We start from the raw sequence: 23660 nt of genomic DNA, 5'->3' as shown, positions 1-23660 counted from the left end.
CTGCATCATTTAAAATCATTATAACTGACATATTTTATGAATTACAACATAGATATTTAAGTAATTATATAAAATAACTCACATTTAAATGTTAAAGAGTTCATTTTCCTTCACATAGTCGCATTTGCATCAGTTCTACTTCCTGGTAGAGTGTTCTTCCTGAATCTGCGATGTGTCAGTGTGATATCTAGGTCAAAGGTCAAATTGACTGCTTTCAGCTTCTCTGTGAGAATTCTGAGAGTTGAAGCTTTTGAAACAACTCGAGGACACTGTTCATGAGGTAGCCCACATCCCAGATTGTCTTCCTTAACATTTTATGGAAACTTGTTAAAACTAGTGACAAACATTCATTTAGCAGTGTAAATGCATCTAAACATGACAAAACCTTCGCAATGTATTTTACAGGTTATTACAGCCTCTATGTAAGTGAAATTAAGCCCAAAGTTATTAATAAGTAATAAAACTCAATATTTTTGTCCCAACTCAATTTTTATGCAAATCTTATTATTTACTGTGTCTATATGATCAAAAGCATTTCTATATATTAATATGAAAAAAAAATAAAGAGAAAGAATAAAGAAAAGAAAAGAGAGTAGAAAATAAAAGAGTGTAAAGCAGAAATAAAAAAAAATGTAAGAGAAAGCTATAAGAAGTATATACAATGGAATATTACTTACTGTTTATATTAATAGAGTTAAAAATAAAACATATTATTTACTATTATTTAGTTCTAATTATTATTAGTTAAAGCATGACAGAATATTTACAAACAAGCATAAGCAGTATAATCAAGAAAGTATAATTAGGAATAGCATTTGAAGAACATATAAACTTTTTACAAGGAATAAATATGTTATTATTCCATTTATCATATTTTCATTACTCTTCTCTCCCTGCCCTCCCCCACCCTTTACCCACTACATAATCTAAATAGAATGTCATTGTTTAAACAAAGAAAAGAAGAAGAGAAAAAAAAGAAAAAAAAAATGTATCAAATTACTGACCTTACTTCTCTTTTTCAGAAAGAGAAACAAATTGAATAATAGCTTGTTATTAGTTCCTCAGATATTTTGGCTGGTTATGAAGCAAAACATTTCTTTGCACACAGAGAATAACTTTGATTAAATCTTTTTCAGAACATTTGTGGCTTTCTGGAAATGCAGGAACTATATTTAAAAAGATTAATAATGAAGTAAAATGATGAGAGAAAAAAAGAAAAAAAGCATAGAACAAATCATTTGTTTTTAGTCTCTTCTTCTTCTCTGAAGTCTTCCACGAAGTTTCAGTTGCCAGTCTCTTTAATGAAGGACTAGCCCATTCCATTTCCTCTATTTTATCCAAAATCTTATTTTTTGATAAACAGTAAAGCAGAGTCTAAGTCATCAAAAATTTTAGGACCATCAGGAAGGAAGATTTTTAGCTTGGCAGGAAACAGAAGGTATGTTTTAAACTGTGCTTTTAAGCTCCCTTATTAGTGGCAGAAAAACTTTTCTTTTAGCTATTACCAAGGAAGAATAGTCATTGTCAAAACGCACAGTTGTCTCATTAATCTTAACAGGAGCTTTAGCCCAAGCAGATTTAAGAACCATCTCTTTATCAAAAGATGATAGAAATCTAACTATAACTGATCTAGGATAGTTTTTGTTAGAGTTAGTATTAGCTATAGATCTATGTGCTCTTTCGATACCAAAAGAGAATGCTTCTGGTAAGTCAAAAGTTTTAGGGAGCCATGTTGTTAAAAAAGAAGTAATATTGTTACCTTCAATATTTTCTGGCAGTCCAAAAATCCTAATGTTATTGTGCCTAGATCTATTTTCCAGGTCATCCAGCTTTGTTTGTAAATGTGTGTTTTGTTTCAGCAGAAACTCAATGTTGATTTCCTCTTCTTGGATTCTATTTTCCATGTCATTCACAGCTTCTTCTATGCCTGTCATCTGGATCTTCTGTTGTTGCAGGTCTATATGTAACAAGTCTATTTGTTTTGTAGTTTTTCTATGAAGGTATCTATTTTAGTATCCATTTTATCCATCTTAGCAGTAAGTTGCTGGATTATAGTTATCAGAGACTGAAGTTCTTTCTTGATGCTGGAGTCTTGAGAATTTGTCTTACTGGAACTCATTTCAGACTGATAAACTGACAGGAAAATTTCCAAAGTGATTTCTAACAGGAATATTGTTAAAATTTCCTTTCTTTTTTAGATATAGTTCAAGAACTATATAAAACAAACATATTTAGAAAGAAAATTAGTTCAAAAATTAATTTTTAAGTAATTAATTCCTGTCAGTGTAATGAAATTGGTGGAGCTGAAGAAATCTGCTGCTATCCTGTGTTCATCCTTGGCCACGCCCCCCTTTTCTGTGATTTTTGAACCTGTCTAGTATACACAAAACCAGGCAACGTGACCAACCTACTATCGGCACCAATAATTTAAAGAAAGGAGCTCACTTCTCACTTTGCCCCTTTTCAGAAGAAAAAAATTAATGACCTCATATGGTATGATTTTGCAATGTAGTTCATTAAAGCCTACAGATTTACAGTCTCTTTCATAATTTGTATATATTTTCTGTCATTTTTGTCTCTCTCTGTTTTACAAATATGTTTCTAAGTAGTATACCTAATTTTTACCAGAATCAGGAAGAGCATTTGTTATTTCGTATTCAGATTTTATGCCAGTTAAAAGTCCAGATTTTTGTCTGGATGTATCTACTTTTGAAGGGCCTTTGTACCTATTTTCAGTGTTTGCAGGTTGAGTGGTATGGTCACTTCTGGCCTGAGTAAAGTCAGAAACATCAGCTCTATAAAATCAGAAGAAATATATTGGATGGTGCAGTGGTAGTGTTGTCACCTCACAGCAAGAGGTTCCCTAGTTCAATTCTCTGCTGGGGTGCTTTCTGTATGTCTTCCCTGTGTTTGTGTGGGTTTTCTCCAGGTGCACCGGTTTCCTTCCACAACTCAAAGACATGTGTCTGGAGTGTTTCTCCCCAGGTCTCTGCTGAAAATTGGCTTAATTCCAAGTCAGACTTTCCCAGTAAAGAAATGATAAATAAATAAATACCAGAAAACCTAATTTACAGAACCAAAAACAGTCCCATATAATTCCTATGCATTTTTCAATAGAGCATTAAAAACTCTCTATATACTTGATATATGGAAGCACAGCTGCCCTAGATGAATGTTTAAATTTTCACGTAGCTTGTTTCAGTCTGTCTAAACTGTTTGATGCTGTTCCTCAAGATGGAGACATAAATAAAATTGTAGCTGTAAAACAGAATAAAACCATAGTAACTTGGATTCAGAATTAGCTACGTGGTCGTACACAACTGACTCCTATCCTCACTATTCCCTGTCACCACTGGAGTTGGTGTCATGGTTCTTTCCTAAAACTTCTCCTTTTTTATATTGTTTTTTTCCTCAGATTTCAAAGCTGACTCCAAGATCAGGCTCACCAAGCATACAGATGACTTCAAACATGAGTATAGTGTCCTTAACCTCACTGATACCATCTCCCTTACGATGGCAATCAACATTGCACATAATGATGATGATACAGGAATGACCATGTCTGCAATGTCAAAAAGTACATTCTTTTCTCATTTGGAGCCCCTCATGCCTGCTTTATATAGTATTAAAGGGCAACAACTAGAAACTGAAAAAATAGCAAAAGACATTAGAGCAGTTATGGACAGCGGCATTTCATTTGATACCCACATAGCTTCTCCTGTCCGCACAATAAATGTAGTTGCTTACCTATTCACATGTTATCTGATGTAACTACCCTCTAGTGTAATTGGATATGGTACAGAGATTTAAGTGAAGGACTATAGGAACACTTTCTGTTCTCTGTATTTTAAACCTGTGCTTGCCATAGAAAACATTACAGGACCCCTTACTATTTGAAACCTTTTGCTTAGAATAGCCCTCTGGTGACCTGAACACAAAATGAGACATGGCCTCAGTAACAATTAATATCAACCATACTGTGAAACTTGACAATTTCAAATCTAAAAAAACCTCCATTGTCTATGGAACAAACCTTCCCTCTTATTTAAAGTCAACCCATCAACCCATGCCTTCAAGAAGACCTTTTGACCAACTTACAACAGAGCTATATTTACTTATTTATTTACTTCTTTGTTATCCATGTGGGAGGCCTTCTACACTGAACATTTCTAGTCATGACTAACAATTTAAAGCATTAAAAATGCATACGCCTTCATAATATACAAGAGGGTTACATTAAATAAGTGTCACCAGGAGTAATACTTTAACAACAAGCAGAGTAGGTATGTTTAATAGTCTGACATAATACAATGCTGAAAGTCAGTAACAGAAGGAATACAGTTTGCACACGGGTAAATTACATAACACATGCATCCTTATTGTCCTATACAGGATTCGTAGACATTGTTTAAAGAGCAGCATTTTATTTTTCTTTCTAAGCAGATGAATCAAGGTTTTCCTGAATTTAGCATATTTATTCAGTTTGCTGATATTTTGTGGTATTGAATTCCATATTGCAACAGTTAGCTTTAAAAATGCCTTTTTCTCCTGATACTTTAGTGAAGTGGGTTTTAACCAAGCAGTATCAGCAAATGAGCACAGAGGATAGGCAGGCTCTCTATGATTGGGCTTTACTGCTAGTGGTGGGCAGCAGGAGCAGTTTAGTAGGGTGTGGGTAAGCTATGAGTGGACAAAGACTGAATTCTTGTCATTTGCCCAAAATTCAACCTGTCATGGATCTGAGCTCCTCCACAGGAAATCACTGTTGGTGAGTTGTACCATCAGTGATGCTCTTTCTTGGGAAATTTTCCACTTCTTCAGGTTGGAATATAGAATTTCTGGATTGAGGAGCTTGCCCCCTGCAAAACACACACACACACACACACACACACACACACACACACACACACACACACACACACACACACACTCAAAAGGTGCTTTGTCAGACATTTTTTTGTATTCAGGGAATGCAGTTTGAGGATTTCGATCCTTAGTGTGTTGAATTTCATGTATTCATAGTGGAAGTGTAGATACTAAGTGGAGCAATTTTTTAGTGTTTGTTTGTGTGCGTGTGTGTGTGTGTGTGTGTGTGTGTGTGTGTGTGTGTGTGTGTGTGTGTGTGTGTGTGTTTGTGTGTGTGTGTGTGTGTGTGTGTGTATGTGTGTGTGTGTGTGTGTGTGTGTGTGTGTGTGTGTGTGTGTGTGTGTGTGTGTGTGTGTGTGTGTGTGTGTCTGAAAAAAGAATGAAAAGCAAGTTGTTATATTATCTAATCAACTTCTTTTTCTTTTGATTTTTCTAGTTGGTTCCTCAGAGGTCTCGGTCATTAAACCCAGAGTGCATCACTCCTCCAGAACCTTTCCTGCAAAACATGTTGGACTTTGATGAGTTTATCCCACCAGTACCCCCTCCTCCCTACTACCCCCCTGAATATACCTGCAGCTCAGAGACAGATGCACAGAGGTAAAACATGATAAGGACAATAAGATATAAGAAAGGTATAGTATGGGGGTATTCTCAAAGTAAAGAGCTGAGTATCTACATACTATCTTCTGTAATTCTTTGTGATTCACAAGCTTTTGCAATGATGACATTGCTCCAGGAGGGAAAAAAGTAAAAGAAAACAGAAACTTACGTCATGAAGTATACTAACTGGAGTATCTCTGCACATTATTCTTATTACTGAGTTTAATCAAAAGCAATTTGTCCTCTTAGAGATTATGGCCAGGTAACCTTGTAATTAGTTAGTTAACTAGAGAACCAGGTAGATACAATACCATCTTTTAGCTATAATAAATAATACAATATGTACTTGCAGCAGAATCCCTGTTACCTACTAAATCACAACACAACTCAGGCCCTAGAATTCTGCAGAGTACAGTGTTGGTCATAATTAAGACGCTTTATTTACATAGGCCAGGTGCTTTTGTTTACCTTTATATATATATATATATATATATATATATATATATATATATATATATATATTATATGCTTATTATTATATATATGGATTCAATGTGTTTGATCGTATGTTTATTACATCAAATGTTTACTTCAGATGATTGTTTTGTCAAACTGTCTGTTCATCACAGGAAGCTGGCATTTCTTTTGCAGCATCACTACACAGTAGGAGTGGGATTTTGCCCTTTCCCCTTCTGTTTTGCAATCTCAGAGTTGGCAAATATAATTAGCAGGGAGTATGGTGGCACATGGGGAGTGCCCCCCCAACAAAATATTTCTTTTTTTTCTTTTTAAGTGAATGTTTGTTTATTAGGCTTAGTGTATGAATTAGGGAAGGAGACAGATGTAGTACATGCATAAGTGTATGCATTTAAGTGATAGGAGAAAGGTTATGTAAGGGGATAGATTTAATGATGGTGCATGTGTGTATCTTGTTCAGTGGTAGTTTTAAGGAAAGAGGTTTTAAGGTAAGGTGTAGGGTTAGAGGCAGGGAGGGGGTAGGGTTAGCACATATTAACAAGCTGGTGCAAGGGTGCAATGCCCACCTGCCCAACTTTGTAAAACACGCTGACCCTAACCCTACCCCTACTATAGCCCTACACCTCACCTTAAAAAATCTATTCCATAACACTACCACTAATCAGGCAAATTAGGGGCTAGTGTTATACAGGGATTTAGTGTAAAGACTGTAAAAGAAAATAAATCTCTTTTTGTGATCCTTACTATGCTAGATGTTTTGAATATTTGATAGGATGATTCTTCTCTGTATCATGTCAGATGTTTTGTGTTCAATTTTGTGATACTAAGATGAATTACACACACACACACACACACACACACACGCACACGCACACGCACACACACACACACACACACACACACACACACACACACACACACACACACACACACACACACACACACACAGCCTATGTTTATTAATCAGGTTTCAGTCTTACCTGTGACATGTAATTGTAGTGCAGATTTTCTGTGCATGTTTCAGTTCTTATTTGTAGCTCCCACTCAGTGATAATCTCGTATGACCATGTCATTATTTGTAGTTTCAAAACTGAAGGTTTGATACATATATAAACAAACAATAAAGTCATACCCTACTTCAAAATGTGCATTAAGTAAATAATAATACCCACTGGGGAGGGGATGTTATACTATGATAATACAGTTAGAACATTTTCCTCTTGGGTAGGTCTTATTGAAGAATACTACACTTCCCAGAGTCAGTGAGACAGTAACAGTTATTACCTCACTGCCTCTGGGAAGTGTGGCATTCTTCAGTAACACCCGCCCAAGAGGGTATTATTACATTTAAAACTGTTGTAACTGTATCATCACTATATACTTTTATTAGAAACCTATTTAATTTTGTATGTTGATGTTAATTAGTTATTCCTCTATTAGCTTTGAATTTTAAAATGGCAGCTGCTCAGAGAACTGCATACTGTGTATTACTTCTATGAGCAGGTTGTTCCCTTCCAGAATACATTAATTCTGAGTTATATGCAATGTATTCATAGAAGGTAAAATATTAAAAATCAGTAATACTGTAACTATGTTGCTTACATTTTATGACATTTCAGCATAGTTCTGCCTTAAAGAGATTTCTTTTTCACAAGCAAAACATTACAAGTAAAAGGGGAAAAAGATAAATTCTTATTTCATACAAGAAAATGTTATGCATAGTATTAACATTGAAAGCATTCTTGGTAACCCGCCAAAAATGTTTCTCTTTATTAATATTGTTGAGATTCTATCATTGTTACTCTTATTATCTGAAGACAGAAGTACTTTAAGGAGGCCATTTTACAGTGCCTAGTGTCTTTATTTTGCATTTTACTTCAGAATATGGGTTATACTAGAATGTATTCTTTAATATTTTAAGCAGTGGGGGGGGATTCTATCAGTGATCCTTATGAGTATAGTATCATAAATACGTGTTTTTTTTTTTCTTTAGAAGACTGTAACAAAGAGTTGTGCATTCTCAGTGTGTTCTTGACTTGTATTAATTTTTATGAAAATGGCAGAATCCTATGATATTACCTAAATGTGCAAGTGAATGCATGAGTATGTGGCAAGGGTGTAAACACATGTGATAGAAGGTGGTATGGAGATTTCATCACCGAATCAGTTCATTCCTGAACATTTCTCTTATTTTTTTTTTCAATAAGTATCACATACAATGGCTCAATGGATAGTCCGGTGCCACTTCACCCCACAGACCTCCCTCCATCCTATGAAGCTGTTATGGGGCAAAGATCTGACAGCCAGGTAAGGCATGCCTGTTATAGAAAACACAAAGGTACATTAAAAGGTCATATAACATGTATAGTCAGTTTGCTTTTTAACTGTTAAATCAATTTTCCATTGTCTTGTACTCTGTAAAACTAAATTCTGTGCTAATGCATTCTGTTCCAGGAAGTCCATTTTAGTAAATTAATGTATTTGCTGTTAATAACTGAATGTAATATGTAGCATATGCTTTTCTAGTTAAGCCACAGCATAAAAAGTACAAGAACTAAATAAATCACATTGGTACTCCTAAATGTTGGTCACTAGTGGTCAAGTATGCCTAACTAGTCACTAAGTATAAATAAATAAAATGTAAACAATGAAAATTGATTAAGATTAAAGTAACACCATAAATTTTATCCTGTTAACTTGGGCTCTACACATATAACATATCATGCAAGCATTACTAAATCAAGATGTTAAATAAAGATATGTCCTTATAAACCAACATGCAAAATTATTGCATTAAGTTTATTGCCTTACAGAGATGGATAATCAGTTATACCTCATCCATAATTCATTTTATACTTCATCCAGGATATACATAGAACACAACTGTCAGACTATAATTTGGAGCAGACATCTCCTACCCATCTTGAAGGCCAAGACAATGTATCACTGATATGTTTCCAGCCTTCAGGAGACAGTACTCTACCATTCATTAGCAAGAGTTGTACTGTATATTACTGGGGTTCTTGCAATCAGCAGACCTCACCAATTCATTTTTTTCTAACCAGGTCACTGTCACGTAATACCTACTCAGTCAGCCTTTCATTCATGTCAGGCTAATTAAGTTACTGACTATTGTTGTAGGAAGATATCTGTTTCATGACTGATATGACTCACTTTTTCTTCTAGGCTACATTATTTGATGCACATGCTCACGTATCCCGCTCTAGTGCCTGTGAAAGAATTACCTCAACTGTCTTCAGCGGGGATAGTATGTAACTTGTTTGCTACTTTTGTATAGTTTATTTGCAGATAATGTTAATAAGAAAGTATTCTTTTGTAAGACAATCTTTTTCACTGGCATTCTTAAACATTTTCCCTGTAAACTGCTTACTTCAAGCCTCTCCATTCATCATATTTTTGTACAAACCCACTTGGTCTTAACATGCTGGCAACTTATACCCTTAAGATACTTCATGGAACCTTCTTTCCAGCAGAGATTAACCACTGAATGTCCAGTCTTAGGATGAGCAGTATGGTGAGAGTTGTACACAGTAAGCAGGGGCTATCACATGCAGGCTTTAGCCTTATCTGAACCACAAAGGCAGTGATTTGAAGATGGCATTGCCAACTTGCTATTAAACTGACCTGTCATCAAGAGTCTGCATAGTCTACTGGCAACTGTACTCCATACAGTAATACCATCTCACTGTATTAGCATTTACGAGATTCAGCATATGATCATACACCCTCCATTCAAGGTCAGCTATCTTTTGCATAGGCCCGTATCTGAACTAGATCACAGATTGTGAGGGTGGAAATTAGCCCCCATGTCAGTAGGCCAACTATCTCTTTTTATTTCTTGATTGAAATTACTCATCCTGTAACCATCTTATAGATTTTGTAGCTGTATTTCTCTCTCATTGATGTTATGGTCACTCTATTATAGACTGTGTCCATACAAGGCATGTGAAGGGTTAGGATGTGAGATGGTCCCAAATATGGATGCAGACAGCAATATGGGAGCAAGTGATTACCAGGCAATATGGTTTAGTAAGACTTTGTTGTCAATCAGACAATAAAAAGTATGGGTTCAGAACTTCAGAAAGGTGCATTTAGGCACAAAATAGGGAAATACTCCAGGTATGTATTAGTAAAAGGGCATACCTATGAGAACCAGCATCACAGCATTAACAAGTCTTTACATAAAACAAACACCAACATAAAAAGAAGAAAGATACTGGTGCAATTACACATGGTAGCATCAAAGTTTGGAAGAATGTAATTTTTATAAAAATGTAAGGAACACAGGAAGGAAACAGAGAGAGGTAAGAATTAAAACAAAAGGACACTTCAAAGGCAGTCAACAATGCAAATGCATTGTGAACAGTGAAATATTGTTAGAGGAGAGTAGATAAATCATTGGTTAGTGAACCTGGAATGAAAAAGGCTGTGTCAGGAAGTGTAAGCATGAAGGTGCAGAGGTGGCTAGTAAATGAAGGCGGAAAAGTCTAAGGCCTAACCACAAGGGTCAGCAGAATAAAATCTATGAACACTGCAGTAAGCTCTTATCAGGTAAGACAGGTTTGTTAATATTTCATATAGGCTTCTGTACACAGCTATGAGTTAAGTTTTAAAATGATATAAGCTTTTGTTAATATAATACACAGATGAGGAGTAGAGAAAAGTTATTCTGCAACCTCTAAAAAAAAGGGATGAATGCACTGGTAAATGTTACTCTACAACATAACACAGTCTGAAACTACAAATGTGTTGGGCTCACTTTCTAAAATAAAAGTTTGTTAAATAATAGGCTATTCCTACTTTCATCAGGTTGAAATAAACTTGAAATAAGTTGGAGTGACCACTTGATGTTAGTAATTAATAGGGGAAGTGGCAATGTAGGTATGAAAAGAAAAACTGGAGATAGGAATCCAATAGCTATGGGAGAATAAGAGGGAATCCTGACCTGCATCAGTAATGAAGTTGCAGTAAGGACACAAGTCAGGCACTAAGGCTTGCAAGCTGCAGTAACATTGATTACAAAGAAGGCGATAGATAATGAGAGAACCCGTTGCAGTTCATGTACTAAAACAACTTTCTACGTGGCACACCCCATCATAAAAGGGTTCTCATCCAGGAAAAAAGAGGTCATTGTTCCCCTCTACTCGTCACTCATTAGACCCATTATAGAGTAAAACGCCCCTTTTGGAATGTACCTCACAAGACATCTGCAGCAGCTAGAAAGGCCACAGAAGTACCTCACAAAGAGGATTACTGGCCTCAAACAAATGCCCTACACTGACCGCCTCAAAAAACTCCAGCTTTACTCCGTAGCATATTGCCTACTCCGAGGTGATCTCTGCCTTCCATATAAAGCTATGTCAAACCCACAGCTGTTGGACATGCTACACCTAAAGAAATCCCAATCCCTCCAAGCTACACACTCTAGGGACCTAAACCTTGTCACCACAATAAACAGGACACGCTGGAGGGTTAGATTCCTGTCCCAGAGACTTCCTATACTCTGGAACAAACTACCTATCTATGTCAAGCAAAGTTCTTCATTAACACTCTTCAAGAAAAATCTTGATGAGTGGATGGGAAATAGGAAATACACCCCGGGGATCACTTCTGTGTCTCTGCTGGACAGTGGCACAGGACAATAACTTTCTTGGGTGGCATAAGCTATGGTACCTTGCTAGTTAGGCTTACATAAGCCCTTGGGCCGATAGCCTAGTACCTACCTATGAACCTATGAATATTTATTTAGAGGTACTGCTATGCTCTGTGGCATAGAGAGAGGAAGCCCAGACTGGCACCCAGTTGGCCAGTGTTCATTTAACAGCATGGGTGTTAGATGAGCTAGGCTTGGAGGACTGGAGTTAGGTAGTCTTGGCTTACTACACTAGTGACACCTACATGGGATGTGGGGTGTATTAGGTTCAAAGGTAAGTACTAGGCAATCAATCTGCAGACCATTACAAGCCTAGCAAAAAGCCATATTCAGAAGTAATGCATTTTATCTACAGTAAACTAATGTTTAAAACAGTAGTCCATTTTCCACACAAATGTCTAGCAATAGATAAAGCTATGCAATTTATGCAACACTAAAACAGTGTACTCTGTGTTATAGCAAGCAATATATACAGCATTATGGTAGCTTTGTGTTATAGCAAAGAATATAGTCATCCAGCTTTATGGTAGCTGTTGACCAAACAGTCTCTCTCTTCAAGAGTAGACAGTGACAGTCACACCTATGCTGTGAGAACAGCCTTCACTAGAAAAATAAGCCATCAGGCACAACCTTTTATCAAATGAAAAAATGAAAAAATTGCTTTTCAAATATGTGATTTCACATACAAAACAATATCACACTTGCAAAGGAAATGCAATAAAATATTTCATAAATAAAGATTGTGAACAGAAAAGGTAGTTACTTATGATGAGTGATGACTGGACCCTCAGAATGTAAACAAAATCCCACACATCTAAAATCCAGACATCTTGATGAAGCTTCCTCTGCCTATTACATTTCCCAAATTCTAACTAGAAGTCCCAGACAAATGTGAAAAAATACAGCAGCAGCTCTGGTGCAGTACATACCAGAGAGATTGAAATATTTTAAATACAAATAGCATCTGTTTTTCATTTTAAAACAAGCTGCAGAGTTCCCAGACTGCACTGTTCTGGGTATGACTGGTCTACTGTTCCTTGAAAAAGTAGAAAAGATCTAAGGCTGGGTACTGGTAAAGAGTAAATGGCCTCATGGCCCAGTTACCTTGTACATTCTACAATTCTGTGGTGAACTACTGCACCTTATGGAAGCAGTGAGCAAAGAACCATAAACAGTTTGTTTATTTATTACAATTTGATGACTGTGTACATGAGCTGGTTAACTGACCTTTTTCAGCCATGACCCACACTCACAGAGCAGTAAAGAATAGAATACAGTTTAAAATATAATATGGTTAAAACAATACATAAGTAAATGTCAAGTATACATAATTACATTTCCAGGATTTACATTAGCTCTCGGTCATCATAGCTATCTCTACATTATTTTCATGAGTTTGACAATCATCACAGCACAGTAGCAAAACGTATAGTATCAGTCTGAATTCTAACTCTAATAGGATAAATACTAGAGAACCTAGATATACATACATAGAGAAGTAGTAACTTTGCACAAGTCAAGGGTAGTTGCAGGATGAAAAAGTTGCTAATCATTCATTGTCTCTAAAGTAATTGCAAGTGGATTCAGAGTGGAAATGATCTTTCAGCACTTTCTTGAAATCTTTGATTGAGTCCTGTTTTTTACATTTTGTAGATTATTAAAAGCAAACCATGTCAAAGTCTACATGCTTAATGAAATATACAGCTAAAGGACAGGTTATAGTTATTAATTGACCTAACAGTATCTACCTCCTAAATTACTTTAATTTTTAATTCAAGTGATGGTGACTTAAATATCCCAACTGTAATAAAATCTTGAAAACTTTATAAATCTGAATTTAGAAAGTATGATTTGAGCAGAGAATATTCATATTTTTTGAATTATATTATTGGCAATGTAGAACCCGCGGTGGTGGGGCTGTGATAGTGTTGTCACCTCACAGTAAGATGCTGTCCGGTTAGATTCTCAGCTAGAGCGTCTTCTGCGTGGAGACATGCGTGAATGGGCGTACCTTCGTTGAAGGTTGTGTGTCAGGCCTGGCAAGCCGGTAAGTAAAAATCAACTGCCAATCATTAGTGGACCGGAGTTCAGCTGTGGTGACCCCTAACCGTGAAAAAGCCGAAAGACACAAACAAACATTATTGGCGATGTAGACAGATTGACTAGTGCACAACTTTTTTAAGTTCCAGGTTTTGCTGTACAAAAAGCCAGCATGGAATATGCAAATGCAGATAATCAGATAGCAAATAATTAAATTGAGCTCATGTTGATTATAACTTATTTCTATCAAAAGTAAACTAACACTAACATTTACAAAATTTATAAAGAAATTATGAGTTAAATAAAAATGTAGAAAGAGACTTTTTCAAGATTATGGTTCTTTTAAAAGACCCCTTTTCTGCAACTTACATATGGACAATTCATGTTACATCTAGTTAGTAAGGCAAAATTTGCTCAAGTAGCAACCACTTGTAAGTTTTAGCCTATATTTTTTCACACTGGGTTTTGTTAATACTTTGATACCGGTTATCTTCCAAAATAAAATGCAATTAAACATTCCTAGAGGAAGAAATACTCCATTAAGTAATAATAAATATGTTGCCAAAGTATGAATAATTTCAGACGTTTATAGTAGAAACAAACATAAAGCCGCGGTGGTGCAGCAGTAGCATTGTTGCCTCACAGCAAGAGGTTCTCCCATTTGATTCTTGGCTGGAGCGCCTTCTGTGTGGAGTCTGCATATCCTCCCCGCGGTCAAGTGGCATTCGAAAGACATGCATAGAGCATGCCTTCTTTGAAGGTTGGGTGTCGAGCTGGCATCTCAGCACTGTAAAACTCTACTGCCAATCATTAGCGGACCGGAGATCCACTGTGGTGACCCCTAACTGGGAAAAGCCGAAAGAAGAACATAGTAAAAACAAGCATAAAGAATGTTGCTCCAGCAGTGTTATCCTACAATCAAGTTAGCAGTACTTCTTTGCCAGTACATTAAATTATTGCACTTTCCCCAAGACGTGCATATATATTCCCAGAAAACATCATCAGGAAGAAATAATGCTTAACGGAGGGTTGCTCTTATTATAGGAAATTTACTTCACAGTTATCTCAGGCAGCCTTGCACCAGTATGACCTTAGTATGAATATTATGTTTCTTATTGCAACAACAACATGAGCTACAATTGCATAGTTAATTTCACATTGCATTTGTAGCTGATTTTCCTCAAAAAATCAAAAACTTAAATGTTGAAACTGGCATTGAATAACAGCTCCAGTTCTACTTTATATCACCAATTATTTTGCAAAATATTGTTGCATGGCAACATGGCCTGGAAAAAGCCAAGTGATGCTCAGAGACTGTTTTTTTTTAATTTTAATTTCTTAATTATCAGTTTGCTCCAGCACTTCAGTAACAGATGGCAGACTACAGAATGGCACTGTAACATGTGAATAAACCTTTTATTAACCAGTGCAATGCTAGCATGATGGCACTCTGCTCCTTCTATTGGCTGCATGTAAGCTGCTTTAAGCTGAGCCTGCAGCCAATAGGAGAGAAAAACAGTTTGATGATTTTTAATTACCCATTCACGGAAGTAGGATTATGAAATAGGGAAGTTAAAAAGTCACTGGAAAAAAAGTCATTTTAGACTGTGAGTCACTGACAAGAATGTATTTATTTCACTACATGTGGTCCATGAAAAAAAAAGGATGGTTGGTGAGACTTATCGGTTTATTCATTTAAGAATGACTCAGGGGATGGAAGAAATTCAGGGTCAAAACAGTCCTTTGCTTCAGGTCTAGCAAAAGAAAGCAACCAAAAGGACAAATGCCTCATCTGTCCCTCTCCTAATCCAGCTCTACATATTTCTTCACACTGTCTCATGAGTTAACAATGACCCACAAGTCTTTAACAATCAATTCAGGCCAATATGTCAGAGTCAACCAACTGTAAATATATTTCACCCTTCTTTGGATCCAGCAGAACATCTGAAGTAGAGATTGTTACCATGCAGGAGGCCTGGCAGAAAAGGTCCGTAATCACAATATTTCAAAAATCAAGTACAGATATTTTCAATCACAAAATGTCATGTTATTTTATAAAACAGCAAGTATAATGTTATACTAAAAACATATGAGTGAAAAAAATGTAATGAGAAAACATAGAACATATGTTTCATAGTAGAATGCAATGAAAAACAATAACATGAGTTGAAGAATATGTGAGGAAAAATTCAGTAGTCATATTCTTTGTTACATAGATTAGTATGTGGTAAATGAGACTTAAGACAATTCTAATAAGATATTTAAAGAGATATCAGAGATTATGTGATTGGAGACAGTGAGTTGGAATTAAGTGATGTCTCAGTAGGCGATAGCTGTTCATATTATGGTTATCGAAGGAAGAAGGATGGAGAGAAGGAGATTTTGAGGAGAAGAGTGCGGGGAGTGTCGTCAGGTAGCTTAGGTGAGTAGGGGGGAAAGAGGTAGAGAAAAAGTATTCAGAGATGAATTAAATAAGGTAAGGTAGTGGGAAAAACAAATGGGGTGGAGTAGGAGGCTGGAGAGGATTATGAGTGCAATCTATATTGAAAGGGGTGAGTGAATTATAGTAAGTAAGTTCAGTAAGGATTGGCACAAGAGGAGTTCCAAGATTTTGTAAGATATTCTTTAAGGGAACATTTAAAGGTGGATAGATTAGGAACAGTTCTGGTGGTTCAAGATAAGGAGTTCAATTTTTTTGCTACTAAGTATGAGTATAGGCTTTGTCCAGAGGATTTATTTAATTTATTTATGGTGAGAAGTTGTTTTCCAATCTAAAAGCTCTTCTTGGAAAATACATATTGATTAAAGGGGCAAGACCTGGGCAGGCTAATTGTCTGTGTATGATTTTATGCATTGTTATAAGCTGAATATAGGAGAGGTGGAGGGGGAGTTCCAGCCAGCTAAGGGTTTGCAGATCTTTGCAGCGGTAGGTAAAGAAGAATGAATTAGTAGCAAACTTGTCAATTTTGTTGTAGCAGTTTTCAAGTTTGTTTTATATGGATGATTGTAAATTGGGTAGAATTGGTGTTCCATAGAGTAGTGAGGGCAGAAGTTAGGCTTTGGCTAGAGTAATTTTTGTGTGTGTGCTTAGAAAATGTTTGTTTCTGCATAGCATGCCTAGTTTTTGATAGGTTTTCTTGATATTGCATTGGATGTGTAGGTCAAATTTAAGACATTTACTATGACCCCTAATAGTTTGGTATGGTGGACTAGCTCGATTTCAGTGCAATTTGCCAAAAAGATTTTGAAAGATGCTTTGTTAGGGGTGTGAGATTTTGGGGCAAAGAGGAGGAGTTTGTTTTTTGGGGGGTTGAGTAGGAGTTGTGTCATTGTAAGAAAAGTTTCAATACAGATGACAACTTGTTGAGTGATTTCATGGTGGTGAGTTAAGGTGTTTGAAGAGCAGATGATGGTAGAGTCATCAGCATATTGAATCAAGGTGCCTTCACAAGAAGATAAATGTAGCTTATTGATAAAAATAATGAAGAGCAGATGCTGATGGGATAGTACTCTGAAAAAAAAAACAGAAAAACTTCTGTAAAAATACCTGCAAAGCTCTTTTATAAAGACTCCATAGTGGAAGTGTGATACTCATTACTAAGAGTTCTGCCACTTTGAAAATTCAATTCCAGTTCCAACAAAAGATGAAGCAAATTGCATATTTGCTGTTATATATTTAAAGTTGTCCTGCACCCCTGAACATGGAATGCTGGGCTCCTTACACTCCTACTATTTATGTATACTAAGTCCAACGTCAGTGCACCCTGGGGTAGTATGAATACTCTGAGATACTGTAGAATTGGAATTCAGATATACTCATCCTATTACCAATCAAATTCATGATTTTCTGAGGATCAAAACTACAAATCCCCAGAATTTAAAAGAGTGCCCCACTACTGAGATATCATGAATGCTATGTAACATATCCTGGAGAACAGAAAAATATTTTGGTACTCTTGAGTTTTGAATGCTCAATGGCACACAAGTCTGTAATAATACACGCAGGCCAAACCGCTACACTCCTCTAGCTATAGATATGTTTCACCCTTACTTGTACTTATCAGTACAGCATAAATGAAGAGCCTAGCTGTGGTCTGAAACAGTCAGCTTACAAAACGATAGTTTACATTACCTAAGGAAGTGAAGGAGAATGAGGATAAGGGCTGCAATTTTTTTCTGAGTACACCATAACAGAAGAAATCAGCACAAGAGCATTATGGGGTTTTCAGTGATGTAAGCTGTACTATTCGGATGATTGTGTCACTACAACCTCATTGCATTTTATGCTATGGTCTACTAGTAAAACAGAAAATTAATAAAACAGTGTATGTGGATGAAAAGATCCAGACTGGTGGGATGTTGGTAAGTCATTCAGTTTCATTCAAGTTTATTTAAGCTTTAAGAATAGGTCAAAAAATCATTATATGTTGCCAAGTTATTATATTATATAAAACAATTATTGTTAGTTCCAACAATAAAATAAACATTTCCAATAATTTCTTAAAACAAATTTAAATCAAAGGATACATCTTTAAATAATCTTTTTGAAAAACTATCAACTTATACACAGCAGATTTATGTGTCTTTATGATTCTCATGGAACAGAATTAACTGCGTAAAGAGTTGCTCTAGTAACTTTCTCATAGAGTTTATAAATAACAGCTACACTAACTGGTAGCATTTTATGACAAAGCATGTAAGCTAACAGGCCTGTTAAGTGTTTATTCTATTTTTAACAAAGGTATTTAACCTATTTTATAATATATAATGGTGGGTGGAATAACTAATATTGCACATAGACCTTACAATAGAATTGCATCATACAATTAACCTACCTATGGAAACCTACCACAACCAGCATATATATTTAAGTTGTAGCCAAACCTAAACAGCAAAACTGATTTGCTGAGTGGTTTCCATCTGTTAAATATAATAAGTGTGCTAATTTAACATAAAGCTTTCACGTAATAAACCAGCCTGAGTTTGACATGTCAACAACTAATCAATTTCAACTCCAAGATACATATAAAAATTGTGTCAACTCATTAGTCTGTCATTCTTCTCTGATCATACATCTCTCTGGTACATTTTAATAATAGCGTACTGCCTTCCTTTTTTATTAGTTCATTTTCAAAGACTGAACAGAAGAGTAATCTTGCATTATTCAAAAGCAGATGACAAAACTGTCAATATAAATGTATGTGTATTTTCACTTAATGAGACTAGATCATCCACAAATATTAACAATTTTGGCTTGAAATGTAGCCTTCCTAAACTATTAGTCATGTTAATAAATGAGAATAGTCCTAATAAATACGTTTGTGAGTCACCTTAAGTTAAACTAGTCTTAGATGAATAAACTTAATTCATTTTGTAATATGTTCTCATTATGTAATATGACCAGATCTACTTTAATTCCATAGTTGAAATATATACCTATGTCTGGCACAGATTTAACAATATTATTGTAAGCAATGGCATAAAAGTCTTTGTTTTAATCAACAAATATTTTTGTAGCTAGGAGTGGATAAAGAAGTCAACAATCCCAAGGGCAAAGTGTTAGGGAGCATGCCTGACAGATTTCAATTGGTTTTCAGTGCATGTTCATTATGGTATCATTTTTTTTGTAAGAACAGAAGTGCTTTAGCCCTCAGTGTGTATGGCATATATTGTAGCAGCTGCTGGTGTTTCAGTTCAAAAGGAAATAGCTTTGTTTTCTCAATAACTCATATTCTGGGACTTCAGAACTGAAGTGTTTTAGCATGTGTGGACTGTAGCAGCTGCTTATGTAACACAAAATTGTAATGGTTTAAAAAGAAAGAAGAGTTTTTTTTTCTCAGTACGTCTCATCCCAGGACTTTAAGACTGAAACATTTAGCAGTGTATGTGTAGAGTGTAGCAGCAGCGTATGTAGCAAACAACTTCTACAGTTTAGCATGAAAGATACGTTTTCCTCCATTAAGTCCTTGTCCATGGACTTCAAAACTAAATGCTTTAGTGGTCTGTGTGGGGATAGCAGCAGCTGCTTGCTACAAATGGAAACATGTAGCAAGCAGTTGGTATAGTTTAAAAGGAAAAAAAATGTCTGCACCTTTAGCCATCCCAATCTTTTTCAATGTCAGGCATTTATTGGCCCAATTTAATGATGCATAATCAACAGTACTCATAGACTACCTGCTAAGTTGGAAACTATATAATACATTATTTCTCACCAGATGTGCACATAGTTGTTTCTACAAATAATTATTCAAATATTAAAGAGTGGTGGCAACAGTAAAAGTCTGATAACGTTTAATTTCCCCTCTTTTTCCTCTTTTAAATACAGGTATAACAGAATATTTCCATTTCTTTGGGAATTTGCTACTCAATGTGGAAATATTAAAGATGTTAAGAACAGGCCATATCAAACCTCCTGGGGATCTGACCAATGATAAGCTGAAAACCTCCACAGTCTGTGATAGAGTGGAAAGACAGAAAAGAATGTAAACTGCAGGACCACACTTAGTTATCTGGAATGTGTGACTGATAAACCTGGGGAATAGTTATTACTATTATGCACTTTACTTGACAGATGGCAAAACGCGTTGCATGTTGCTACAGAAATAAAATGTGCCATTTGTTAACCCTCCTCCATTTGCCTGATGTGTGCTTCTGAGATCAGTTAACCAGATAATGCTTCTGGGTCATCACTAAATAGATATGAGTGTATCCAGTGGGATTACTCTTTAACAAATGTATTTTTCCTGAAATTGCATCTGTCTACCTGAATTCAAAATTAGGCTAGAATGAAGACTTAATGTTCCTTTACAGAATCAGAACAAACAATCCATTAGACTGAGTAGCTGGCACTAACCACTGCATCCACTAAAATGTGGTGTACAGTGAAAAAAATGTCATTCAGACCCAGCATGTTCATACTGGTGTGTCATAGAATAAAGGAAAAAAGAAACAAATGAGGCAATACCTCATGGACATCTTCCATATTGAGAGAGTTTGTAATAAACTATTTTCTGTGGATTTTGCTGTTGTTCTTCATCTTCCATATTGTAACCTGAGTGTGGAAAAACCCTGGTGAAGCTTTTGGAACCTCTGTTATAGCCAAAAGAAGGTAGGGAAGTAATTCATCCAACTGGTTGCCTTCTTAAGCAATGATTTACTTCAGTACAGACTTCAGACAATTATTAAGCTGTTCAACTAACACATGGGTGGAGGGTGAGATACTGAACTTCTTAACTACTTTACTTTGAAATACTGGCAAAGTGGGTGCAGTTCCACGAACATAATGGGGGTGCCTGGTCTGTAAATATTTCACTGGGTATATCTACCTTAGAGAAAAGTAACACTAGCTCTTTGAATATTGACTTAGCATTGACTTCTTACGAGGTTACTGCTTCAAGAAACTTAGTGACATAGTGGCTTATTAGCAACCTTTACTAGATTGTTCCCATAACAGCCATCACTACCCACTTGAATGGGATTTCAATAATAAACACAGGTATCATCAAACTTCTGAACCCAGGGTGTGGTCAGGCTTTTGACATTCTGGAAAAGCAGCACATATGTTTTCAATGTATCTCATTATACCTAGTTAGTAAAATCTTGCTAGAAATCTAGCCTTGGTTTTGTTCAACTCTAAGTGTCCTCCCAAAATATGTCTATGAGAAGTTTCATCATAAGTTTCCCAAAGGTTTTGAAACTAACAGTTGGTGTGGTACTTCTTCTTTATTTACCTTCTATAGCAAGTCATTCTTCATTTCAAAATATAGGCATGATACAGGACCAAACTGTTTGTCTGTTTCATCTCCTGTTCTATACATGTTTTTTTTCTGGCACTGCTTTATGTCTCATCCACCTACTGGGTTTTCATTGCTTATGTGCACATCTGACAACTCAGTAAACTTTTCTGAGTACACTGATTAGGAGTGGTGGGTATAGCCTCTTCGCCTCTTAGCCTATGAATAACATATTTAGTTGTTTATTCTTTACCTAATTCTTTCTCTACAAAAGACAATTTGAGTACGTGATTTTTGTCTGCTTTTTGTTTTCATAATTCCTTTTTGCATCAATGATTTTTGTATTTTTTATATACCTGTTGCTAAGTGTCCTGTTTCTGAGTAACACTTTGTTTAGACATTACAGGGGAACACTTGGACTCTGTTCCCTTGCTTTTCTTGGTGGGTCCTTTCATCTCCACACAGAAATCCTTCTTTACTTTAATGGCTGGAATCTTTTCACAAGGATCCATGTCATGCAGTAGAGGTTCTTCCTTTTCAGTTTCTGTTCTGACTTCTTTCACTGACTTTACAACTGGGATTTTCTGATAAGAGTAATACTTTTATGATAATGCATAGGTTCTTCCAGATTTTAGTTCCCTTTACAGTTTATCATGTCTGAATTTTAGCAATGTGGCAGGCTGCTGCTACTTCCCCCATTTATACTAGTGTTATATTCAGGATTATATTTGCTTAACAATGTGCTAGACTGCTGCTGTTGCTGCCCATTTAACTACAGTATATGCAGGCCACAAGGGATCTAACTGGCCTCCTTCTCCATAATTTCTACAATGCCTTAAACTCAGAGAATTCTTGACCAGCAGTGACACTGTGTGTTAAATTGGGTACCAAAGGTGTGGGATGCACTACATTACACAAACATGTTTGAATTTCTCTGAGTCCTTTATGTATGATATTCTACACATGTTATAGACTACTTTTCCTGTCTCCATAAACATATATTACGTTCATCCTCCTCTTATCACGTTTTATGTTTGCAGACATTTGATTCATTAATAAATGTGACCATGCTCCAGAAATCTAGTAAACCTTTCAATTGCTTTTCCATCTACTAACACCATACATCTGGCTAAGTAGTGGCACAGAGACAATATGCAAATTATACATATTCTTTCCATTACATTATCATATTGTATCAGTACATTGTCATTATCAGCATGTTGGTTAAAAGTCTTATTTTTGATAATCAAAGCATTTACATTTTGATTACCAGCATTTTAGATAGAAATCACATATTTATTAGGTGTTGCATTCCTCTAACTAGTTAAACCTTTATCAGTATGCCCCCCTCTACCCACATTTAAAACACACTATTTCAGTTGTTGGCAGCTGTTTGTCTGTTAAATGCTTGGGCTGCTCAGTTTTAAACAGTGCTTAACTAGTAACGTTTCAATTAGCTTAATCAATGTATTTGTACTCTTAGGACTGCTCTGCAAAACTCATTCACATAAATTACTTGGGGGTGCCCTTTTGAATTTATCAGTTGCTGGAATGCCTATCATTTTACTTTTATAGTTTACTTCTGGTTCTAAACATAAATTTAAAATATGCTTTAGATCAGACATCTGTGCCTTACCATTTATCTTGAATTAAATGCCCACTTATGAAATTGTATTGCTTTTGTTTCAGAAGACACGTACAACACTTAAGATGCTATGAACTGATATGAAGTGGTGAGTTTAAGTGGGTAGAACAATTAGCATTATCACCTACCAGTCTCAACAGATGCACATATATACAAGCTACTGTTGTAATGTAGATGGAAACATATTTGTTAAATTATTACAGAACTTAGTTTATGGATATAGACTATATAAAGCATATAAAGTGTCCTGCCAGAGACAGGAACACACCGGACCACTGTTATACAGTGCTAAAACATGCCTATCATGTTGTCTCCCATACAGTTTTGGGCTTTTTGCTTCCTATCTATAAGAGCAAGTTAAATTCTGTTAAACCTGTGATCAGTACAGTGAGAAGGTGGACTATTGAGGCAAAGCTGAAGCTGCAAGCCTGCTTTGATTACACAGATTGGACTGTCTTTGAAAATGTTGCTGCTAACTTGCTTGAACTGGCAGACAAAGTAACATGTGAAGATATGTGTGTCTCCACTAACACCTGGTCAAAATATAACAACAGCAAACCCTGGTTTACTGCTAAACTTAAGCAGCTTCATCAAGCCAAGGAAGATGCCTATAGAAGTAGGGATA

At 35.9% G+C, this 23660-nt stretch overlaps 1 protein-coding gene across 1 annotated transcript in view; it reads left to right on the top strand.

The window, feature by feature from the left end:
- Positions 1-23660, top strand: part of FAM189B (family with sequence similarity 189 member B) — a 991404-nt gene that overhangs the window by 823634 nt on the left and 144110 nt on the right. Inside the window, exons 7-9 of the mRNA XM_044080204.1 lie at positions 5303-5463; positions 8151-8250; positions 9130-9211. Coding sequence (XP_043936139.1) covers positions 5303-5463; positions 8151-8250; positions 9130-9211 — 343 coding nt within the window. The remainder of the gene's footprint in view (positions 1-5302; positions 5464-8150; positions 8251-9129; positions 9212-23660) is intronic.

Source organism: Protopterus annectens, chromosome 8.part0 (genome assembly GCF_019279795.1).
Source record: "Protopterus annectens isolate FY-2018-M chromosome 8.part0, PAN1.0, whole genome shotgun sequence".
NCBI classification, from domain to species: domain Eukaryota; kingdom Metazoa; phylum Chordata; order Ceratodontiformes; family Protopteridae; genus Protopterus; species Protopterus annectens.
This window is presented reverse-complemented; position numbering and strand designations above follow the sequence as displayed.